Raw genomic sequence first — 26,041 nt, 5'->3', positions numbered from 1 at the left:
AAATGTAGAATAGTTCTCCATGTCACAAATCACACAGTACACATGAAGCATGGATTGGCTATATTGTCCTGTATGTGTCGAGATTCCATTTGTCTGGAAGAAGTCCCCTCTTGAAGAACCATTGCGAATCAATCATAAAATTGCGCTCTCGCTGTTGCCCTTCACTTACAATGAGTTATATATTCATACCCTAATTACATTAATGTCATGTGTTAAGTCCCCCCACATATAAAAAAAAACAACGTTTTTTTCTTCTGAGGAAAGGTCTGACATCACCCATTCATTTTATCAACATAATCACTCCTGAGAGGTCTTGACTTAAAGTCCACACAGCTCTGGGTAGTGTATATCGGGGAGATCTGGGTTGCATCTTCTGAAGAAAGACGCATTTTTGTTACTCGTCTAAACCTTAAGGGGAGTTTTTAGCTTTTGGTCAGCGAGTGGTTCCTGGAAAACATCTGAATCGTTTTATAACCAAACACAGCTGCCGTGCCAGTGTATGTGTGTGTGCGTGACAGTGTGTATGTGTGTGTTCATCCGTATGTGGAAGAGGGAGAGAGAGTGAGGGTATCTGTTTGCTTCCCTTTCCAAAACGGAAAGAAAGAAAAAAGTTTGGAAGTCTTTTTCTCACAGTAACTTTTTTTAGGCATGAACGCCGAGACGTGCGTCTCATACTGCGATATGACATCCATGGATTCATATTATAGCCCCTCTGCACCGCAAGGTAGGGATCATCCGACGAACCCGTTTAGGACATTCCAAGTAAGTGACACCAAATACAGCCCCACTTTCCTGCCAAACAAAGGTCAGGCTTACGGAGAAAAGTCTCGGAGCCCATTCCAACAGGAGTGTCAGTCATTGGATGCCACCGCTGGGGAAGGCACCTTTAACAAATACCACCTCTTCATGCAGAGGTCTTCTTGCAAAACCCCCCCGGAAGGAGGCAAACTGCACCAAGAAAGCGGACACAACGGAGCGCTCATTCCCTGCTATGGTGAGTAAACCACAGTTCTGTTTCGAACGAACGGAGATTTCCCGTGTCCCGTATTGTTTACTCTTATGGAGAAACCACATCAAATGACAACAGAAATTGTGCTTGTGTTCTGTATACACTGCTCGGTGTAAATATCTGTTCACTTGACTGACTATGCCCCCAATTATGAGGGATGTTTTGAGTATTTTCTTAAAGTTGGGAGCGTTATGCATGTCTCCACATGCCTCGTAAACAGGTTCCTGTAAATTGAGAAATTCCTTCCAATAACCAGAACCGATGATAAAATAAAAGAAATGGGTGAAGTAATCATGTCTGCTATCATTCCGGGTGCTAGGATAATATCACTAATCGCATATGAACATTTGTCAATGCATGAGTCTTTACAACTTTACAATGTGATGGACTTCACAACTTACTACCAATATTATGGCCACAACTATCCCCTGTAACACAATTACGAAGAGGCATAACCTTCCCGACTATCACGTTTTCCCTTTGGCGATTGAATCAAATTAGGCTATATTTAATGCGATAATCTGCATTACAATCCTTAATATTGAATCTGAATCGGACAATTTAATTAACACGTTTTCAAGCATGAAAAATGACTGAGCGTCGAATTTACTTTAATATGTGAAATAGTTTATCAGCGGACCAATATTGTTATTATCCATAGTCTCTTTACATCTATAGGCTACTTACTCAATATTGTCTAATGACCAATAGATATTGGGGGGGTTTGCAAATGTTAAGAATCCATCGTTGACATACACACACACCCACCCACACACACACGTTTTGGCACCTATATGATATCAAGGTAAAGATAATCCGATTCTTGTAGAAAATATTGCCCAAACTGATAGCCTATGGTGAATTGAAGATTGTGACTAAAACATTGCTGATCAAACAGCCAGATTTTCTGAACTGACAAAATAACACTGTAAAGGCCTCTAGCCTAGAATAGCCCATGTGCACTCTGCAGAAACGTTGCGTTATCGTGACTTGGGTATTGGTGACCTTATAGATGTTTGTATGGCCATACAATCAAATGTAACGGATCACAAGTTCTTAAGAAATATTTGTTTATTTTACAATGAAATACAACCTTTAACTTTGCAACTGGAAACCCACAGTTGCGTTGCATTAAATTAATATGTAATGTGTAAAATACCTACATGCAATTCTTAATTCTTAATAAGAAACAATACCCTCTACTGATTTACCGAACTATGTCTTTATATTGAAGATATTCTGCAGAGGTCTAGCAAAGGGCACATATTGAGCGCAGGAAGAATCCGCCCATGCTATAAATTTAACACAAATACCGCAAAATCCATCGCTTTCTCTAACCATCTGCGAGCAGCTTGTGGGTGAGATGAAAACCCACGGACATACAGCGGCTTCTCAGATGATGAACTGGAGGGAAGCATCAAATACTGCGGTAAAAGCTTTATGGATCCTCTCTCAGGAGAGTGGTTACAAGTGCTAAGAATTTTTTTAGGAGTTATTACAAATTTCAAACGTGATTCATTTGTTGTTTAAGGTTTAGAAGTCAGTGACCAAAGCCAGATGATATTCGATACGTATTCGATACGAATCCTCAAGAAAATGGCTTACTTAAACAAGACTAAAGCAGTGCTAAAATTATAATAGAGGCCTTAGAGGCCGTAGACTTTCTGCCAAATAATTATTTCAGTCTCACGTTTCGAAGTCTCTATAAATCAATTGCGGCAGGTGATTAAAGTGATTTGGGCCAGTAACCGAAAGGTTGCTGGATCGAATCCCCGAGCGGACAAGGTAAGAAATGTGTCGTTCTGCCTCTGAACTAGGTAGTTAACCCGGTAGGCCGTCATTGTAAATACGAATTTGTTCTTAACTGACTTGTCTAGATAAAAAAGAGTAGTTAGCTCATTTCTAAAACATTTTCATTAAATGTGGCCCAATTCTGTCTCAGGTTTAGGCTATATTTAGATCAAAGATGTCCAACGTTCCTTCATTTAAACGCACATTCTTCACATATTTTATTACAAAAAGTAAGAGTGCATAGACGATGATCGAACCACATGATAGTTTATTGAACGCTATTGGTAACATTAAGCGCAAGAATGAGTAAAAATCACCACAATTTCAATAATCCTTAATGAATCATGGTCGAAAATCAACCAAGCGCTCTGTGAGGGAAACTGAAGTATTTTTCCATCCGTCTGTGTAATTTAGAAAATGTAAATGTATACCCATTACACCTGATTTATAACATAACAATAACATCCGTTTTCCGTTTTTCCGGATCAATAAATAGAAAAACTAAACCGACACTAAAGATGCATGCACAGTGAACGTATGGACACTGGACAGTGCTGCTAACACGAACAACATCCAAATTAAAATCAAATGCCAGATTACTGAAATTATAGAATGAAATTAGAATTTTTAACAATTTCCATCAATATTCTAATATCAATTTGCACTGTTGTGCATGGGAACGGTTCGATTAAACGAAAGTATAGGCTTCACCAAACCTGTTAATGAATCACTATTACAGATATTCTAATGAATATCTAGTGAAAACGACAGGAGTCCTGTCCTTCGTGAAAATGAGAAAATGGGGACACAACCAAAGAGGATATAACGAGTTGAGATGTCAATATAAAAGCGAAAGCACTGAATCACTGCTGTCAAGGAGAAGACATTGATCAATTGTCTGGTCTAGCGGGCCAACGTGAGAAAAAGTACACATCAGTTAAACTTTGCCATGTTCTTACTATTGGCTAATGGCTACCATGATGGGGATCAGGATGATATTAATGAGGATAAAGATGATATTATTGTTGATGACTAGACTATCATCATCATAACAGTAATAATAGTATTATTATTACATAATTAAGTATTTACAGCTGAGTTACGGAGGAGGGCTGGGCACTGAAAACATGCCACTAACGTGCCAGAATAGGATTTCTGTAAACCTTAATGAAAGCACATAAACCAATCAGTCTTTCCTCGCTACGTAATTAGTTTAAACGGGTGACGTAACATAGCATAGCCATCAATATAAGATTTAATGATGGTCTGCTGTGCAGATGTTATCAAATCTCTTTGGTTTAATCAAATAACTTTGGACAACAACATACGAACACCAGACACTTGCTTTGTCAAGAGTATGCGACTGATTGATCACTGCTGGGAATCTATGGGATTACGACTACTACTACTACTACTACTACTAATAATAATAATAATATTAATAGTAGTTAAACAATAGTTAACCATATGAGCATATTATGATGAATCAGAAGTCATTTACCGTATGCACATCTTTATTATTCAAAAAGCAACAAGTTGCCTATTATATAGTCATTATATAGCTTCTAATATTTAGATCATTCTGAACAAGAAAATATTCACCTGAAATAAATGAGTAAATACTCTGATCCAAACTTGAACCCGTATGTGCAGTCTTTTCTCTATTGGTCATTTAAGCACATTACGCACGGGCGCCAAACGTGTTTTGCCTATAACATTAAGCCTACAAGTTATTCAAGTTAAACATAATATTCAGTTGTTCATATATTTAATTTCCAATCCTGTGTTATGGCCTTGCTTAACCTTTGGTACGTAATGACTCACAGGAGAGGCGTGCGTAATATAGCGCGGAAAAGATCAGGCCTGCACATAAAACCTGTAAGAAATTACGAAAATGTTCGGCATATACAAAGTCAACTAATGAAAACCTATAAACACGGACTGAAAATTGAATGATCGATTTGAAGGTGCGTTTGAATCACATAGGCCTATACTAAAAACCCAAACACATTGCCACACTTTCCTATCAACTCGGGGTCATATTTGCAATGGAATGCGTTTGTGTCCGGGGAATAGTTTTAATGTTCCGTAAACCTACCAGATCACATAATCACTCACGAGATCTTATTTAGGGTCACGTTTTAAAGACCCTAAACCTGGTCTTGGAAGCCATATTGGTTTCGACCACAGGTATAAGTTATGGCAGGTAATTCAACGGGGACTTCGTGAGTTATTATTTCAATCAGGCTTAAGCAGGTAGGCTGAAATTCCTGGAGTCACAGTCTTTACAATATTTCCCGCTAGACACGGCGGGGGCCTTTGAAGATAATACCAGCGCTGTTTTCAGGAGATTTCAAGGGAGTTTGTTTCTTTTTGCGTTCAGCTGAACTTGCCGGTGGCCTGTAGTCTACATAACGTCGCACACTCGGTAGATGTAAAGAAAATGATTGCCACTGTTAATCCCAAACAAACCGCCATAAATAATACTTAGACTAATGATGCCGTCCTAATGTATCTTATTAAAGCAATAAGTGAGCTACTAAAAAGGAAGTTTACATATCTAATATTTTACAACAGATACCCTCTGGGCACGTGTTTTGTTTTTGTCCTAGCACTACACAGTTGATTCAAATAACCAAGTCATCATAAAGCTTTGGTTATTTGAATCAGCTGTGTAGTGCTAGTACAAAAAAACAAAACTGCTCCCAGGGGAGGCCCAGGACCAAGTTTGAGAAACCCTGTTCTATGGTATCACAGGACCCTGGCTGGGTAGACCATGCACGTTTTTACAGTGGATGTCACCCTTACAGCAGCCTTGCCTGACCACAGGTATGACTGACTCCTCAGACAGAGCGAGCATTAAAGAGCAGGCAGGAAAGTCTCAGCACTACAGGAGACCTCCACCATTAATGTGACTCAGATGTACATCAGCACTTCCCCCAGTTATTTTCATACTTTCAAAGGCCAGCCCCTCGTAACCACAGGCAGTCCTTGCGTGTCCAAGAGGTGACTGGATTGTGTAACCTTGCTAAACAAGTGCGCATACAAATACACAACATTTCACCAATACAATATTTGTTTATGGGGTGGGTCGCAAGTGATTGAAAGGATCAGTGAATGATTTTGTGGACATTAACATGCTGTACTGTGCTTACAAATCTTTACGTACTGTAAGAGGAAGGAAACAAATACTTTGTGCCTGCAACTTAGAAATGAGGCAAAGGGAAATGTATTGTTTTGTCAACCAAATTGTAAAGGACAGCTAGAACCCTTTAGATTTTCATACAGGTTTTCTAAGCCACCGTTGAATTATGGTAAAAAACTGTGGCTCCAAAAGAGTACAGGGTAACAAATGGCATGGTTTCAACCATTCCTCCATTCAAACCTCTTAAGATGAAACAATGGGACACTTTCTACGGCCCATCAGTCCAGTTACATTGAGGTTCTCTCAGGTCCAGCAGCCCTGGACCAACAGTATGCTACTTCAGGGACAACATATACAAGGTCTGTGCATTAGCAGTAGGGGAGAGCAGTCCCTTTCCTAGCCGGGTCTACATGCAGTGATAAAAGCCTGTAACTCCATTGGACTCCAGGCTCCATTAACCACTCCTCTCCGCCAGGTAATAGGATATTTAGGGCCTGGCTCTGAACATCTCAGGGAGAGTGGACAAAATTCAACCTGATAGAATCTGACAACAGGTGGCCTTTACATTGGGTGATTGTTTTTTTTACATTAAAATATATAGTAGAATAGAATAAGATGGAATAATAGATCGTTTCTTGACTTGTTTTGACACACACAAACAATGCACATTGTCAGAGATAGCTATCCTTGGCTTCTCTACCGTGTCAAGAGGGGTCAGAGTACCCACTGAGAACGTAACCTTCAAACTAGGAACATCAATCTCTTTGTATTTTTCTTTAAGCAACAGGAGTTTTCCTCTTATGGTGTTTGACTGTCCTCCCTGAGGACAGGACACAGAGACCTTTAACTCTGGTTTCCTTCCCTTTTTAGAAGAGCTGTACCCCAAAATTCTCCAGAGCGAATCGATCTAAAACCCAAAAGAATCCAAACAGAAACGTACATTATATTTTCGCAACATTTGTAGTCAAGATCACTATTTACTTTAACATTCCAAGAGCTTTTCCAATGAACTATTCGTGAGCTATAGACGGAGAGAGGAAGATCCTTTGTTGTGACATTACAAGCATTTGGTATATAGTTGCGGTACAATATTGTGTTTTCACTCAAAGAGAGGGGGGATATAGGAGGTGTGAATAAACTGTCCTGTGAGATCCTTTCAATCTAGACTGAGCCACCAACACCCCATCTGCTGCCCTTTCTCTCTCTACCGTCTTTAGTACAGCACAACCATTTGAGCCTTTCTTTCTGTCCGTCTGTGCTGATTGATATGAGCAGCGGGTAATAGAAACCAGCCATGGAAGTGCTGCGAAGCCTGGAGAACCAGGACACACTTCAGCAGGTTGCTGACATGACTAGAGGTGACAAGGACCTAGGATCATTTTACCAGTTAACTCGTATTTTGGCACAGCAATTTACATTAGGCTCAATCTGCGTGGCCGGAGTGAGACAGGGCTACATTGAAACTCGTACTCCAGGCCTTCTCTCGGCCCGGCAGTCAGATCCTCTGCTGTGTAACTAAACCCTCCATAGTTGAGGCCCTCAGAGGACGCTTACTGATCAGACATCCAGCACAAAGAATATCCCAGAAGATTAGAGTCTGTAATATCACCTACTGCGTATACATTTTCTCAGACGTTATAGTACAGTAAAAAGTTAGCATGTCCATTGGCCTGGACAGTGGCACCCATCACAAGAACTGAAATTATAAGCATGTTGCTTTTTTCTATAAACTACCCATTGAATCACATTATTTCACATGGTGTTTCCTAATGACAGAGTACTATGTAAGTTCACATGGGAGCCGATGTAAAGAATTTTAAGAAGCCTAGATTAAATTATATATTATTTCACAAGCAGATGATAATTTTTGCTTAGTTACAAGTGATTAACAATTTGTACCACCAAGGACAATCTAGTGCTCTTTCCACATTGTATTTACTTCAGTATAACAATGCTATTGTCAGAAGTGGAATCCACATTATGCTAAGAGGACAGTGGCCAACCTGTCTTTATTATGGCATTCCCGTGCACTCGTAAAATGGATGTTTGCTTCATTGTGGTTTTTAACATCACCCGAGAGATTCAGACCTCACTGGGAAAGGAGGAGGGAACATAACGTCAACTGTTAGATAAACTGAGAGGATCTCACATTAAGAAGCCTTCCCCTCTCAAGGGGTCTTCCTCTGCATTCATTCAAATAACCTCAAATCTATTGGAACATGAAGGCTTTCTTTCCTTTAGTCATTTCAGTACAGTACTGGTTAAAACCACAGCGTACGCAGTCAAATATTATTTTACATGAACTTTGCATTACACTGGGTATTATATCTCCAACACAACTTACAGTGTTGTTACAGTTATTACTGTGTATTTACATGGGTATAAGAGCAGGGAAAAGTGTTTCCAGATATGCTAATAAATTGGTTTCAGAAAGACAAATAGAGCTTTGTTCCTTCATCTTATGTGTAATTGTCTAACACTGTCTTGACCTTGTTTTAGAGCTAGCCAAACTGTGGAAAAGGCACTGAGTAGACCCTAGCCCAGTCTCAGGCTAGTGATCCTGCCATGCTCTGGGGCCTGAGAGAGACTCTCAGACAGATGAAGAACCTTGAAGAGAGAGGGGTGATTTATCAGTGTCTCAGGCTTTATGGATACGCTCCCATAGCAGTTGTTTTTTGGCGCAGCGTGTGCACTTCACAGCAGCCTGATGGGATGAATCATCCCTCTCACTGTTTGACTTCAAAGTGGACGCTTACCTATCAGATGCTCCCAAACTACTGTAGCTATAAGCTAGTCAGAGAGGTACTTATGGAACTTTCTCATCCGTTAGCTGAGGTTTTGTTTATGCTGTCAGGCATATGAGAGGGCAGCAGGGATATGAGAAAGGCATGGGCCTAGTGAGCACCAGCTTAGGCTAACCTTGAACTGTTTCAATGACTGCAATTGACACCCTAGCCTACTCATACTGCGGTGCTATTCGTAGTGGTGTCATGGTGCTCCTGACCAGGAACAAGATCGTTTAAGAAGGACTGGTTTATAAGAACTGCTGAGACTCGACTCCATCTGCCTTTGGGTAGGCGATTAGCTCTGGTTTTGCAAATGGCTGTGTAGGCAGAGGGCTTGCTAATAAGGCTCTCCCCATGCTAATGCCTTGTGGTGACACACTCACAGGCTGCAATAAAATGGATCAATGTCTCTCACATCACTTTTCATTCGTCATGATGTAGGCATGACAAAGTTTACATCTCAACACACCAGTCAGTCTCTCCATCCACTACCTGTGTTAGTTAGTGTGTCTGTATGTAACAGCCTCACAGCCAGCGGAACGGGCCGGAAGAGAGGACTTCACAGAGATGGCGGGACTTCAGAGCACAAAGCTTCCCATTATGATTCAATCCATATTTTAAGAAGGGAAAACAAACCAAATTAGAGTTACAAATAAACGCTTAGCAGAGAAAACAGCTTACACAAATTTCCTCTGCACCCTGGGTCCAGTCAAAACAGGGATCTATCAAGCCTAGACTATACACACTTAGTCTCTTTAATTTATGTTTTCTAATATTTAGGGATTTCTTTTCAGATTTGGGAATATTTTGTCATTAATCGCTCTCAGTCACCGCAGGGTGTCTAATTTATAGTGTTTCTTTTAAATGCTGTGAGCTGACCCTAGCCGTCCTTTCCAATAAAGAGGCTGGGGAGGCGCCCTGTCGCTTTACTGCCAGTTAAATTACACTTTGATGTTCCCCTCTCGTTTTTGACAGCGACTTAACGTCTGTCCCCAGTGAAGGTCTGACCCGTGCTAACTTTAAGGGGTCCAGCACGGATATCCAAGGGCAGGAACTATAGTCATTTACCCCTCATAGCATAGCTGCTATGATGATCATATCTATTACTCTAACGTAACCATCTTTTTTCTTATTTTGACATTTTCTGTGGACACAACTTTTTAAACGACTTACAGTGCAAAATATAAAATTACGTTTGAAGACATTTTTTTGTGGGGAAATGTAGACGCTATTAAAAGGGGTTTACAAGACCCTGTGTTGCTCTGCAGGCAGGTGTGAATACTGTTAGGGTTAAACTGCCAATTAGTTCTCTGGTTTAACCTCACCCCTCTTCTCTCTCACCCACTGATGAACTCTGCTTTCAGACCCTCTTGGTTTCAGCTTGGTCAGATCTGGACTGATTTAGTAGAGTATTCTGTTTCCTTGACAGTGTAAATAATAATATGAAGATTTCAGTTCTGAACTACCTTGTACTTGGACCCAGCCACAGTTTTGTATCACATCTCATTATTTCTTACTTTAAACAAACATAAAAATAGCATAAGACAGCAGTTATAATACTGGAAAGGAACAGGGAAGCTATTTCAATTTTAGATCACAGCAGTTATACAGTCACTGTAGACTTGGTATGTCAGATCCCTAACAGGGTTGGGGCAGACAAAGAACAATGGGCTCCAGACGTGCCTCTCTCCGTCAGAGAGCTGTAATTGGAACTGATGTGGAATCTTGGATCCAAAGTAAAAAAGAAAAGAAATCTGTGAACACTGCTGTAGAGCAGATTCCTCTAAATGGGAAACACGCATGCTATGAGGTTTTAGCAGAAGGGACTGAGGAGTTTATTGTCTGCTTGCTTCCAAGTGTTGTATCAGGGATGCTGAGATCTGGGTCTGTATAACAGGTAAAAGGTGAAAATGAGAGGGGGGTTGTAACCACTGATAAATTACAGCAGCATGTCAGAACATATCCTGTCATAGAGACAGAAGTGTCTTTGCTTTATACAGTATATAACATATCATACTTTCACTAAGCCCAAATATGATTGTGTAATCCGATCAGCTAAGGTGAAAGTGTCTGAGTATCAGTTATCTTCAGGAAAATCCACCATGATGCTAATTGGAAATGTCTGCCTGCCCAATCAGTGATCATGAAATGTAGTGAGGAATGCCACTCTGACATTGCTCATCCTAATATTCATACATTCCTTAATTCCATTATTTTACTTTTAGGTTGTGTGTATTGTGTGTATTGTTGTGAATTGTTAGATATTACTGCACTGTTGGAGCTAGAAACACAAGCATTTCGCTACACCCGCAAAAACATCTGCTAAACATGTGTATGTGACAAATACAATTTGATTGGATTTAATGAGGCTGTATTTCTGAAATACTTTAGTGATGACTACTTTTAGTGATGATAAGCTCTTTACCTCCATAGGAGAGTTGGAGAAAATATTGCCTCTGCGATTTCAGAAGGACCTCTCCATGCCAATTACTCTCAGTGGCTTCTTGCTACAGGCATATCTCCTTCTATCAGTCTTTTACTAACCCAACTCTGTTAACAGGAAGAAACAATTCAACATTAGCCTTTATTGGCTGTGTTCACTCAGGGCTCCCTCCACTGCATGGGTATCCTGACTGACCTTATTTGCAGTAAGACTTTCTCATGTTCCTCATCCATATGGCCCAGCCCCCGGGAGGGCCCACTGCTGTTCACCTGGTGCAGTGGAGAATGCCTTTCCTCGCAGCCACGGCCCAGCGCACGAATAACAAGCGGGAGATTGTCACAATACCCTGCGCCTGCCAAAAACCATCAATGACACAGGGCATAAACAAGAGTCTTTGATCAGCAGAGAGCCCTTGATTTCAAAAAGCCTGACAGCCTTGCCTTGTTGGGACTATCGGTGCAGGGCATATGATGAGGGAATAACTAGAAATGATTTACATTTTGGTAAATGCGTTGAGCTAGCTCGTCTCAGGCTTAACAGGATGTGTCAGTCCTGGGCAGGCATCAGGCAATGTGGGAGCCATTATACCCCTGGCCAAGGCCAGGGCCTGGACCCCGATCGATGCTGCTGCCTGCCTGACAGTCCACAGTGGCCAGGGTGCTCGGCAGCAGCCTGGAGAAGGCAAACTGACACCGCCAGAGAGAGTGAGCATGCTGCTGAGACGGCTCAAATCAGACCCTCACAATTATTTACCAATACCAGGTGTAATCTTTTTCCTCATATCCAACTCTGAGGGAAAAGTTCTAACTTACAGTATGACAATAACAGACAGAATGAGAGTTGGAGGTTTTGAGAATCAGACGGGTGAAACATAACAGTGCAACAGTGATTGGTATAAATGAACAACTAAATTACAATATTATGGTAGGAAGAGGGGCTTTTCCTAAGTGTGGCCCCTGCAGTAAACAAATCTTACAGCACAAGGCTTCTATTTCTCATGGTGTCATTGACTGTTATGCGGCTCCCTTTACCCAAGTCCTTGAAAGGTGTGTAGGGCGGGGGACCGAGGGTGTGTGTATCATCAGATGAGCTATCAGGTCCCCTCACCTTGCAGCACATTACCCAACAAGGCTCTGTGTGGAGGGCCGGAGGGCATGCTGCCCTGCTGTGTTGAAAGCAGTACGCACACCAGAAGCTCACATGCACACCTACACCCCCTGGCTCTAACTTGACAAGGCTTTACCCCAGCCTCAGATAAGAAATGAGCACATCCCAACCCTGGGCTCCCTAAAATAACTCCCTGTCTCTTAGAGCTAAGCTAAACAGAGGGGAGCGTAGTGCCTGGACTCACCACTAGACCGAGCCAGAGGGGACGTCACCAAGCAGAGGGGTTGAGAAGCAGATGTGAGGTTTGGCTTGGACCCCAAACCATATTCTATACCCCCTTGAACAGCCTAGAGCCCAATGGGGAGGGTTTGCAGTTCATGTGAGTGAGTATGACAACACATTGCCTTCCCAGGACCCCAAACAAACCCCTTAATAGAAGCCGTAATGGAGAGAGTTTAATGATCCACAGGCAGGGAGGGCAGTAAGGGCATAGAGGATTGGCACTGTAGTGGAATAATGAACGAACGGCACACTGGCACAAACAGCATCATGGGAATGTATGATCAGTAGGCTGACTGAGGTTTCACGGCTAGGCTGCTGTGTGTGTTTCCCCTCGCTACAAATTACCGTCCAGCAAATTGCCACTGACACTCTTGTTGCCGGGTTAGTTTGGTCGCGTTAGTAAGTGAGCTTCAGCTTGCAGCCACACCACAGACCACGCCCGGACCACGCGTCTCTGTTAAAGACCTGAGTTCCCCCAGCGTAAGACCTGACTCCAACCCCAACCATACTGAGAGAGAGAGACGTGAAAACCTGTCATTTTCTACTATTCTGCAATTACTGCCTGCCAGGGTGTCTGTTTCCATGATTTATGAGCAGCGGTATGGAGGGAGTGTTCTGGGAGTCACACAGCTTACACCCCCACTCCTAACCACACCATGAACCAGAGTCCAGACCTGGAACCAGCTGTCCAGGGAGCTTTCAAAGAACAACATGCTTCAAGAGTCATTTGGTCCTTGTGCAGTGCTATATAATACTGTAAACACAGTCTAAATTAGTTTTCCATTGCACATCAATCCCAAAACATAGGGTGTCAATAAAACCACATCCATAATAATTGAGCACAGTACGAGATATAATGTGCTCTAACACCTCCCTTCTCTCATCCTCTCTCCAGGTAAAGACAGCTCAGGACTGACAGACTCTGACCTGACCCCGAACTCTGACCCCTCTGGGATGGACGGCAGCTACCTGAGTGTGAAGGATCAAGGCGTGAAGGGCCACTCGGACCGACCAGGCTCGGACATGGCCAGCCCCATGGACAAGGGCGAGGGTGAGAGCAACAAGGGCAAGAAGAGGCGTAACCGCACCACCTTCACCAGCTACCAACTGGAGGAGCTGGAGAAGGTCTTCCAGAAGACCCACTACCCAGATGTGTACGCCCGCGAGCAGCTGGCCCTCCGGACTGACCTGACTGAGGCCCGGGTACAGGTAAGACTGGCTCACCTGAGAGGAGCTCTACTGCTAACCGCTACTTACTCAGGTCCTGTGAAGATCTGGGACTTCAGTCTAGCAGTATCACCTTCATTACACATCAATAACAGTTATGATCACCATTATAAACAGAAGCACAATTCATAGAGTTCTATACTTGAGCATCCTTCACTTTAGGCCACGACTGGCCAAACAGGAACAAGGACCAACGCTATCTCGAATCAGATGGCGGCTGTTAGTTACTGAAAGGACTTGAACAAAAACCGGACAAAGCCAATGACTAGGAGACTGTGGATAGAACCACATTAATCCCTCAACATCTGTGGCTTTGGAGAGATAACGTCACCAAGCCACCAGGGTGAGAGTGAGATTTATTTGGCAATGTGGGAGTAGGGGCCAACGCAGGGCAGGGGGCCCCAAGGGGCTGAGGATGGAGCTGGGCCTCATTTGTTCACTGTCAAGAGAGCAGACTTTCATCCACATATGAGGAGACACGCTTGGTTCTGCTCAGCTCCACACCCTAGCCTGCACCTGAACCCCTGGACTTCTGAACCTCTGAACTGGGCTCTGCAAGTGGCTAACCAGGCTTGGGGCTACAAACATCCAACCTTCCTGTGACCTTTCATTTACATATAATCCGTCCATGACTACTGCCACATTCCAGCATTGGTGGATAGATGATGAGACTCCCCTCGTTCGTAGCACAGACACAGACACGGACACACACACACACACGTGTGCACACGCAAAGTCTACCAAATGCCATTGGATTCATTGTGTTTTTCTTTCATTAACATCCTGTTCAGGAAGAATGTGTCCCTCCCGTGGTCTCGGGGGTAGGTGTGAAAACCTTCCCGAGTCTCTGGTAAGTTGTGAGGTTCGCAGCAGCCATCATGCACTATTCCATAGGAAACATGCCACGATATACAGTACAATACCAACACCAATATCTGTAAATACAAACGTCATGTGAAAGTAAAGAGAGCAAGTGCTCTTTGAAAGAGTCTGAGGGATGAGATCAGGCTGGATATTTATATGACGTGCTGGCACAGTGGCCAGAAACCCCTCACAGTGAAACCCAGGAAGTCCCTGAAGCCAGAGGGGTGTAATTCAGCCTAGAGCTCTCTCTCTCTCTCTCTCTCTCTCTCTCTCTCTCTCTCTCTCTCTCTCTCTCTCTCTCTCTCTCTCTCTCTCTCTCTCTCTCTCTCTCTCTCTCTCTCTCTCTCTCTCTCTCTCTCTCTCTCTCTCTCTCTCCCTCCCTCCCTCCCTCCCTCCCTCCCTCCCTCCCTCCCTCCATATACACACATCTATGTGTGTATATATATACACACATCTGGGTAGTGGGTCTTCTGGAAGACCTTCTCCAGCTCCTCCAGTTGGTAGCTTGTGAAGGTGGTGCGGTTACGCCTCTTCTTGCCCTTGTTGCTCTCATATATATATATATATATATATATATATATAGAGAGAGAGAGAGAAATAGAGGTAGTTCAGCTGGGCCCTTTACAGCCTAAGCTCTCCCACTGACCCTCTTAAACCATTCAAGTTAAAAGATAAAAGACACAAGATGCCTTGTCAGTCAAAGAACCGGAATTTCCGCTCTTTACTCAGAAAAAAGGAGCTTCACACCTCATGAATTCTGCATCTAAAGTGGACAAACTGTTCAACTAAATCCACAAGAATTTGTCCTGCTGAAAAGCTCATAGTACTGTGGGTTTTTGTCGATTGGAATTCCACTGAGATTTCACTTTTGTGGTTGTCAATAGATTTCCAAATTAATTAAGGCAGTGTTTTTCAGATTGTAACTGAAATACTCTCTCTTTAGTCCACTTAATAGGACAGAACAAGAGGAGCTTGTAAACTTGCCTGACTATAAACGTTAGCCATAGAAATGTTTGTTTTTTCTGTCTACTGGTTTCAAAGGGAGGAAGTCGGTTGAGCTCTGAGTCATCTGCACTCCAGATACATCTACAGGTCAAAGGTCAAGGGTTTCAATAACATCACGTCTCTCAGACTACCTTGCTGTCAGTCCACAGCTCTGAGGCTGCTGGACGTTGTTTGACATGGGGAGTATATAATGCAACATGAAATGCCAATATGAGTTAAGGACCAAACTACAGACCTTAGTTAAGATAAAACAGGACAGCCACCCATCAATAAGCATAATAACAAATAATATAAATATGATATTAGATGTTGTGCTCATAGCTGGGTAACTATACAAATTAGAAATACTTAGTCATTGAGTACCACCATTGTGTACTATTTGCAGGTCCATTTGGGCCTTGCTATAGTATGGAAACAGCAGTGGCAGACGATCAATCCTCAAAGCCGGTCTCTGAATTCAAAGTAGCTCTATCCCCATGCAGCCTCCCTGCCAGGACAGTTTGGCATTTCTGTGTTCTTTCTCTCTGTGCTGGAACATAACTAAAGCCCCATAGTAAGTCTCTAAGCTACTTTAGCTGTCAACGTCTTTACCAATTACTGTCACTACCCAGTGAGCACAACACAAACACTTAGCTCTACAGAACAGACCCTGTCTAGGGAGAAGTCGGACAGAAAGCACGAACAAACCGTATCTGTTGGTAGATAGATACTTGCTGTCCGAACATGATCAACAACTCTACTGGTGGATCACTGTCAAAAGACACACAGGGAGAAGGTGCATGTGAAGGAAGGAGTGAGTCCATCCAACTATCATACTGTACTCTTTGCAATCTCTTCTCCACATAATTTAGCATTGTAGTTGAAGAGGGGATTCATGGGCAATAGAAGCTAGTGAGTATTTGGGTTGTGTGAGACTGTTGAAAGAAAGACATGAAGCCAGAGAGAGAAGGAAAGAGACAGATGACAGCAGTGAGAGGAGAGGTGAGGGAGCGTAGCTGTCCTTCTCTCTTGTCTGTGTGGCTCTTCTGGGCTGGAGGGGGAGCATCGGAAAGCCAGGGGTTTAGGTGTCAGGAAATTAAACATAAAATGAAAACAAGCTCTGGTTTGAACATTCTCCCATTTCACTTTTCAATGTCCCTACTCAGATTTATAAAGGGAGGAAGAGTGTGAGTGAGTGAGTGAAAGAAAGAATAAATGACCAAGGAGAGAGAGAAATCATGTCAGGGGTGCAGAAAGAAAAAAGGGGAATAATTGGCTAGTTATTGTGCGCTCTCACAAAAATGCTGTGATACCATATACTGCTCATATATTTCCTGTATCAGTGTAATCAGTGAGTAAAGCTTTCTAAACAGACGATGTGAAGCTGAGGGACAGTGCTCTCAGCTCTGTGCCTTGACATGAAGTGCAATCAGAGTCAGGCTGATATCAGGTTACCCAGCTCTGAGATAGGTCCTATGACGTTGTGTGGGGGAGGGCGCCAGGCCTAAGCCCATCTGAGACTGACTCTATTCAGATCACTTTCACCAGCTTTGATGGAAATTTAAACACAATAATGCTTTCAATAAACAACCGTTTTAGGCTCAGATGTCAAAGGTAATTACAGCACACTTTTGTCATGAGAAAATTGCCCTGTTCCTGTCAGAAGACAAAGAAAGGGAGGGAAGGGTCTGTGAACGTTTTGTTTTGAGTACTCAAGTGAAAACCTCCTCTCCACATTGTCTGTATTAGAGGCCTAGAGATCCTTCTGCTCTCCTCTCCTCTCTGATTGCCCACCCGCCCAGGGAATCAGACCAACGGACTTATTACTTCACCCTATTTTTAATTATACCTCTGAAAGTGTGTGTGTGTGTGTGCGTACGCATGTGTATGTGTGTACTTGTTTGACAGAGAGGGGAAATTGTATGGCAGTGGCTGTGTAAACCACAAACTGATTGACCAAAGGCTCATCCTCAGAACCAAGTTCAAACTCTGTGACAAATCAAGATTGCAAAACATAGGGGGCTCCCCCTTTGAATAGACCTCCACTTCACGAATCAATAAATAGATGGAGTTAATCTGAGAGTCAGATGGATCACAGGGAAAGGAATTTCTGGCTGCATTTGAGACTATAAGCTTAAGAATAGTTTGCTTTATCTACAGAGCAGCACATACTTTCACTTTTTTCCACTAAGATTTTCGGCACATTGATGTCTGTGCAGATAGAACAGTCGCTTTGGCTGTGATCCTCAGAACCCTTTTCCCATACAGAAAATAATAGTGTTATTTGTACCTATCAGAAAGGCATTCTCCTGAGATGTGGTGGAAAGTTTAAAGCTTCAGGCTTACTGGGTCCAGTACTACCTCCGCCCCGGCCCCCACTGACTCCCCCACTCCCCCATCTCCCCTCCACATCTCGCCCTCTATCCCAACCTCCTGCTGCTGATGGCGCTGATAGGAGGGGAACTCAGAGGAGGCCTTCACAAGGCCTGTCAACTTCCCCAGATGTCAAACTCCAGCCAGGTCTCTGCTTTCTCTGAGAGAGGGAGACTGTAAAAAATAAGCCATGCACACAGGCCCAGGCCCAGGGCTGAGGGGCAGAGAGTCCCCTTCTCTGTGATTCCCCTGCCAGGCCAACCATGGAGGTTCCTGGACTGTTTCTCAGGTGCCTGACCATGCTGCTGAACAGTGCTTGCCCACAGTTCACCCAGCCTCACTGAGCCCCAGGCTTGAGAGACACATGACAGTCTCTTTCCTCCCCTTACAGCCAAAAGACACAGAACAGCACCACAATTATAATCACAACAGTGTTTGTGCAAGTTATGTGCTTTGTATATTATACTGTAGACCTACATATTATTTTAGTTCTATTGGATGTTCAGGGAAAAACATGTATGACTGACTATATTCTTCTTTCAATTTTGAACTATGCTCAAAATGTTTTACTATATGTATCTATGGATCTTATGTGACTATGTGACTCAGTCTTGACCTTTGCCCAGCAGGTGTGGTTCCAGAATCGCCGAGCCAAATGGAGGAAGAGGGAGCGCTTTGGTCAGATGCAGCAGGTTAGGACACACTTCTCCACGGCGTACGAGCTGCCTCTTCTAGCCAGACCTGAGAACTATGCACAGGTAATAATAATAATAAATAATACAGTAATTTAATGTATTTACAGTTGAAGTTGGAAGTTTGCATACACTTAGGTTGGTGTCATTAAAACTCGTTTTTCAACCACTCCACAAATTTCTTGTTAACAAACTAGTTTTGGCAAGTTGGTTAGGACATCTACTTTGTGCATGACACAAGTAATTTTTCCAACAATTGTCTACAGACAGATTATTTCACTTATAATTCACTGTATCACAATTCCAGTGGGTCAGAAGTTTACATACACTAAGTTGACTGTGCCTTTAAACAGCTTGGAAAATTCCAGAAAATGATGTCATGGCTTTAGAAGCTTCTGATAGGCTAGTTGACATAATTTGAGTCAATTGGAGGTGTACCTGTAGAAGTATTTCAAGGCCTACCTTCAAACTCAGTGCCTCTTTGCTTGACATCATGGGAAAATCAAAAGAAATCAGCCAAGAACTCAGAAAAAAAACTGTAGACCTCCACAAGTCTGGTTCATCCTTGGGAGCAATTTCCAAACGCCTGAAGGTACCACGTTCATCTGTACAAACAATAGTATGCAAGTATAAACACCATGGGACCACGCAGCCGTCATACCGCTCAGGAAGGAGACACGTTCTGGGAACGTACTTTGGTGCGAAAAGTGCAAATCAATCCCAGAACAACAGCAAAGGACCTTGTGAAGATGCTGGAGGAAACAGGTACAAAAGTATCTATATCCACAGTAAAACGAGTCCTATATCGACCTAACCTGAAAGGCCGCTCAGCAAGGAAGAAGCCACTGCTCCAAAACCGCCATAAAAAAGCCAGACCACAGTTTGCAACTGCACATGGAGACAAAGATTGTACTTTTTGGAGAAATGTCCTCTGGTCTGATGAAAAAAAAATAGGACTGTTTGGCCATAATGACTATTGTTATGTTTGGAGGAAAAAGGGGGACGCTTGCAAGCCGAAGAGTACCATCCCAACCGTGAAGCACAGGGGTGGCAGCATCATTTTGTGGGGGTGCTTTGCTACAGGAGGGACTGGTGCGCTTCACAAAATAGATGGCATCATGAGGATGGAAAATTATGTGGATATATTGAAGCAACATTTCAAGACATCAGTCAGGAAGTTAAAGCTTGGTCGCAAATGGGTCTTCCAAATGGACAATGACCCCAAGCATACTTCCAAAGTTGTAGCAAAATGGCTTAAGGACAACAAAGTCAAGGTATTGGAGTGGCCATCACAAAGCCCTGACCTCAAACCTCTTGAACATTTGTGGGCAGAACTGAAACAGTTTAGGCGAGCAAGGAGGCCTACAAACCTGACTCAGTTACACCAGCTCTGTCAGGAGGAATGGGCCAAAATTCACAGTGGGAAGCGTGTGGAAGTCTACATGAAATGTTTGACCCTAGTTAAACAATTTAAAGGCAATGCTACCAAATTCTAATTGAGTGTATGTAAACTTCTGACCCACTGGGAATGTGATGAAAGAAATAAAAGCTGAAATAAATAATTCTCTCTACTATTATTCATTTCACATTTCACATTCTTACAATAAAGTGGTGATTCTAACTGACTTGATTAAGACAGGGAATTTTTACTTGGATTAAATGTCAGGAATTGTGTAAAACTGAGTTCAAATGTATTTGGCTAAGGTGTATGTAAACTTCCGACTTCAACTGTATATAGCGTTTTTTCAAATGCTCAAACAAAATAGTATAGTAGTAGTAAGGAGGAAACTCTCCTCAACCACCACCAATGAGTGGCACCCACTTGGATGAAACACAGCAACCGTTTGTACCAAAACGCTCACCAGCCATCAGCTGTCATGGTATAGAGGTGAGGTAGTTCTTGGAGGAGCAGAGAGTGGGGTTACTTACATCTTCTGGGTGTTACAGACAAAGGATTTGAGAGAGTAGTTCAAGCTGAGGGGGAGGCCTTTCTCTGTGATGCATTGACAGATCAGCAGGCCCAGATGAGGCAGCTCCCCTTCTTGTTCTCTCCTCTCTCTGTCTGCCCCCCAGAGAGTGAGGTCAGGCTGGCTCCAGTGACAGGCCAGACACACCCTCACATAGACCCAGAGAACCCCCCATGTATTATTCATCTGCACAGAGGGTCAGAGGGCAGGTGTGTGTGTGTGTGATGCTGTGAAATGCAGCTCTGTGCACATCTGGCCACTCCATGCAAGCCTCCAGCACCACTACCCCGGCCCCCCATCTCAAACACCCCCACACCCACATCCCTATCAGCTCCCTGACCCCCGCCGCTCTCTCTCTGTCTGTGGAGGAGGGTGACAGGAAGCATGGAGATTACTAAGACAGCCAGTTAAGGTGTTGAAGGACTGAGGTAGGAGGGAAATGTCTTTCCCTTCAACTTATCTACCGACCTGCAGCAACACTCCAATAGAGTTTTCAAAGTTTTTTTCCATATCAGGCTATGGATAAGTAGACCATAATGTGAACGTTGCTCCACAGAGTTGATAGGTTAATGAATTATTCAAGTAGATTTGACAGACTATGGTGGGTATCGTAGGCTTCTTGATCTTCATAGCCTATTTGTATAGCGTTTTACCATAAAAGGTCTACCTCGTCTTTAGGCCATTGAGCGTGCCAGGCGAAATACCAAGGAAGAGACAAGTGGAAGCTGGTGCATAAGATAACCATTTTTTGGGTGGTGAGCGTTGTAGACTGATGAACATCACCGAGGAAGCAAAACATGACAATAAATAATTGTACAACTTGTGCTGTATTGCATTAGTATCCTCGGTTGGTTCTTTTGCTTGTAAAGAGGATGTCAAACACACACCACATCCTTCATTCTGCAATAATCATATTCAGTCTACAGAGGGTGTCTGAAAAAACTAAGCACTGACTCACCCAAATAGTTTTGGTATTTAAAGTGACCCTGTCCTCTCTCTGCGTTGCAGATACAGAACCCATCATGGATTGGTGGCGGCAGTGGAGCGTCTCCTGTACCAGGCTGCGTAGTGCCCTGTGACTCAGTCACATCCTGTATGACCCCTCACCCTCACTCCGGCAGCGGCGTATCTGACTTCCTGGGCGTCCCGAACCCTGGGGGTCACATGGGACAGACACACATGGGCAGCCTGTTTGGGGGTCCTGGCATGGGGTCAGCGATCAACGGGTACGATCTGAACAGCATGGACCCGGACCGCAAGTCCTCCAGCATCGCCGCCTTGCGTATGAAGGCCAAGGAGCACAGTGCAGCCATCTCCTGGGCAACATGATGCCTCAACAGCAGCAGGACAGGGGCCTCTGGGAACCCCACCACGTCCAAACCAAGCCAAAGCAGAGAGGGTGGCCAGTCTGTGCTACTATAACAGAAATATTGATAATCTAAAATAATAATGATGATAAAAGCCATAAAAGCCATAGCAAATTGCTGAAGAGGAGAAAAGAGACTAACAAATCTGGACAGTGAACTTCTTTATTTTGTGTCTCTGATGGGAGAGACCAGTGGACATCAGAGATGAACAACAGTCAGTCAGTCAGGTAGTCAACGCTTGAGATAAGAAGCAGGAAATCAAGAATCAGACCTATCCTTAACGAGACAAATGAATTGGTTGCTTGTTGGAAACAATGTGCTGGTTATACAGTAGCTATAAACTAAAACACAACAAAAATAACAAAAAAAAGCTGAATAGATTTGAACCAATCCCTGCACTTATTCAGTTAATACAGGTAATGCTGTTTGTACAGATATTGAGATGCGTCCGCTAACACACCTGCTATTGAGTGTCAATATAGCTTTTTCTGTTCAGGTGTTATTATACTTTCTTGTTTTCCAGTATTTAAATTTTAAGTGTGTATTTTTTTATTCATTTTGATCATGGTTTTGTCACAGAATCCCTTGTCCCTTTCTGTCAGACTGTGTGCGAATGCAACTAACCACATAAACTGCAAACTGATATTCACATATTTACATACATTTGGCCTGATTTGGGTCTATGTGTACATTTGGGTTTCCTTAGGTCATTTTGGTCAGCTTCACTTCAAGGAGAGGGGTGTAGGTAACGGTCAAGACCAAAGCCGATTCATCTCCGTCAGACTAACTGAAAGAGTGCTGATAAAATCAGTCATATTCTTCAGTTTGGGAAAGAGGTAAACCATTTCAAAGGTAGCTTACTGTTTCTGGTTTGCATGGTCAGCACTAGCCTACTTTAGGTTGGTGCTACCTTCCAACATTTAAATGTCAGATATAAATCCAGGTTTGTTTAAGTGCGGGCAAACGGAGAGCCCTACTTGCCCCGCTGATGGGCCGTCACTGAGCCAGAGAGGGACGGGGACGAGGAAGTGGTGTGTGTGAGTATGAGAGAGAGGCACAGCAGGCCTGCTGGGGCCTACAGGTCTGAGAGCACCAGACAGGCTCAGCTCTGTTTGCAGGAGGAGATTCAAAGTGGACATGCCATTTCCTCCCTTGGCATTTCCTCACCTCACATTTCCACCTAGGGAGTTACAGGAAAAGTGCCCTCCAGTCCCATTGCCAGAAATAATAACCAGCGGCAGCCTTGAACAGCAGAGGCAGTGTAGATTATACAGATTATGCAGTTTTTGTAGATTATACAGTTTTTGAGGGAGATAATAAAATGCTGACTAACACCATCAATGTTGACCACTGTCTCTTTTCATGTAAAGCCTCACCACCCCTTATAGCCCCCCGCCCCCCCAGGCAACAACCGGATCCCCCGTCCCTTCACCTCAGTGTGGACATGGAACAATGCGGGGGGCAAACTGGCATCCGTGCTTTCGATGGCTCCATGTCACGATTTGCGGAGGTGACAGAAATACTAGACGTGTTCCATCATCTTATGCATTATGGGCTTTCTGTTTTCCCAAGGTCCCATTTGGATCAAGTCAAAACAAAAGGTCTCATAGATTTGAAGTCAAATATGATACCCCATGCAACTTAAGCAGAGAATCCATCTCTAATTCCGTAAGACAAGCCTCATTATTTCCCCTTTCACTAGGTAGCTCTGCTAGGATATAGTGTTATGAATGATCCAGGATGAACTGTCAGCATCTACAAACAGTGGATCAGAAACCCTTTCCAAATGACAACTCAGATTGGATCCAGTTTTACATGGCAGTTCAAGCCTAATGCATGAACATACTGCTGACAACATGGCTTGTCTCTCAGTGTTTGGAGGTGCTCCTCTGAGATTTGGAGATGGGGCCCCTGTGCTCTCATAGGCCGCTCTAAGGGGTTGCTGGGAGGGCGAACGGGCCACGGCGTTCCGGTGTTCTGGGAAAAGGACAGTGCACACAGCTGCGCTCAGGGGATAAATGCAAAACAAACATGCCTCGCACATGCTTCCCCTCAGCTGTCATGGCTCCGTTTACAAAGAAGCCCCCACATTGCACTAGGGCTCTCCCTCTCGCTCCTCTTGCCGAATGCCTGCCCCTCCGGCACTAAGGCCATACATAGCCGCACAGCCAGGCTGCAGCCTTTTTAATTAACACTGAGACATCTGTGGACAGGGATTCTTTCTGGGACTGTGTGACAGAACAGACAGAGCCGCCTGTGGCCCTGTGCTTCAGGTTGGCCTATAGCTGTCTCTGACTAGGGCTTGGGGGGTTTACAGTGCTGGGTTGGATGCTTCTCAGAGCTCAAACACACATGAAGCTCAGGTCGACACAGTTGATTTGTTTACCGTTTTCGTCATGTTTTTTTAAAACATTTGAATTTCTTTATTTATAGACATGTTCTGTTATCTGCAGTTCTCTATTGATTGAAAAGGACAAAACCGAAAGCTCAGTGTTAAAGACTGCAGAAACGTACAAGCCCATATGAAGCCTTCTTGGATGAATCACAGGTTAATATGTAAATGTTCAATTTCTCATCTACCCTAATCGAGGCACAGCTTGCCTTAGGTCCTTAACTGATCAGATATGCAGAATTTAAGTAGTTGCGAAACAGCTTGTATATCAGCTCATCCTGTTGTAGCCTGCAGGGGTCCCAGTCTGTCCCTCGGTGATGATGTCACCTTTCACACCACCCCTATCATTTCTAATACTACTGAAGCAGGGCAATAAAAATAAGTAAATACTTATTATAATATAAAACTGTGTGTTGTGTGTGCATGTAAAACATTTTTTGTATGTAAATTGGACTGATTTACAGTAATTTACAAAGACCCTTGAAATGTTACTAATTTGATGTAAAGTTTTGCATTATCTTTGTGAGATACTTGTGGGTTGGTTTTTGAGTGATCCTTTTGAAGGGGGTGGGTGTTCTTGGTTTGTTGAGTTTCCAAGTATTTTGAAAGGTTTTTGTGGCTTTAAGCTATATTGTACGGCTTTTTAATTAATGATGGTATACTTTTACTTGTGTTCATGTTCTCATATATATTTTGTGTGAGTTACTATAGTACAGTAAGTTATTGCACTTACATAATATTTTAGAAATTTGTTTTACAAGCATTGAGAGCAAAACAGTTCTTCATCACATACTTATTTTTTAAAACTGCATCAACTACAATTTTTTTTTACGGATAATTGAAGTGCAGCTTCAATTGTCACGAATGATTTCATATAGTTCCCGCCAATTCTTTAAAGGTCCAGTGCAGTCCAAAACGTGATTTCCCTGGTTTTATATATATTTCCTGATGAGGTTGGAATAATACTGTAAAATAGTGAAAATTATAATGGCCTTTTAATGTGAGAGCAGTTTGAAAAGACCGCCTGAAATTTCAGCCTGTTTTGGTGGGATGGAGTTTTGGCCTGCCTGGTATAGAATTAGTTAGACCATTAAGAAAGAGAGCTCCAACTCGCTCTGCCAATTTCAGCTGATGTTTAGTTCTCCCCATTCAGACCACTCCCAGACAGTCTGGCACAATTCTTGCTTGAGAAAGTGCTCTTTGCTAAGAAGTTACATTTCTTTTTGACCATTCATATTGAAATCATATTAAGATATTTCATTGCTACCCTGAAATTATTTTATATTGTGACTATAAAGGCTGCATTGGACTTTTAAACAAACAATAAAACACATGAGATCAGAGTTCAATATTTGACAATTTTTTCTATGCTGTTGTGTGGTGGGAATGATGCTACTGCAGAAGGATTCCTATTCTCACGGAATGATCCTACATTTAAAGACTGGGATATTTTTAGAATGGCAAGACTCTGAGGATTCATTAAGAGTAGCAGTTTTTACAATATCCTCAGCAATGGGTAACATCTGACCATAATAACATGTGTGGAGAATTTGGGGATTCTGGTGTTGTTCTGTTTATACTGATGTCTATATAATTAGGATGGAGGGGTGGG

General features: G+C 43.0%; 1 protein-coding gene across 1 annotated transcript; it reads left to right on the top strand.

The window, feature by feature from the left end:
• Positions 1–339: 339 nt before the first annotated feature.
• Positions 340–25,772, top strand: LOC129854395 (homeobox protein aristaless-like 4). The gene is made up of 4 exons (XM_055921375.1): positions 340–994; positions 13,459–13,772; positions 18,641–18,769; positions 21,679–25,772. The coding sequence occupies exons 1-4, from the start codon at positions 649–651 to the stop codon at positions 21,997–21,999; spliced, it is 1,110 nt and encodes a 369-aa protein (XP_055777350.1). The 5' UTR covers positions 340–648; the 3' UTR covers positions 22,000–25,772.
• The last annotated feature ends 269 nt before the right edge of the window (positions 25,773–26,041 follow it).

The sequence above is a fragment of the Salvelinus fontinalis genome, chromosome 4 (assembly GCF_029448725.1).
Source record: "Salvelinus fontinalis isolate EN_2023a chromosome 4, ASM2944872v1, whole genome shotgun sequence".
NCBI lineage: Eukaryota > Metazoa > Chordata > Actinopteri > Salmoniformes > Salmonidae > Salvelinus > Salvelinus fontinalis.
Note: the sequence above shows the minus strand (reverse complement) of the source record. Positions and strands in the feature narration are given on the sequence as shown.

Bases quoted from the DNA above. Each gene is read 5' to 3' on its own strand.
- LOC129854395 (XM_055921375.1), top strand. From the start codon at position 649: ATGAACGCCGAGACGTGCGTCTCATACTGCGATATGACATCCATGGAT. The intron at 995-13,458 runs GTGAGTAAACCA...TCCTCTCTCCAG, and splicing joins AGCGCTCATTCCCTGCTATG to GTAAAGACAGCTCAGGACTG. The intron at 13,773-18,640 runs GTAAGACTGGCT...TTTGCCCAGCAG, and splicing joins TGACTGAGGCCCGGGTACAG to GTGTGGTTCCAGAATCGCCG.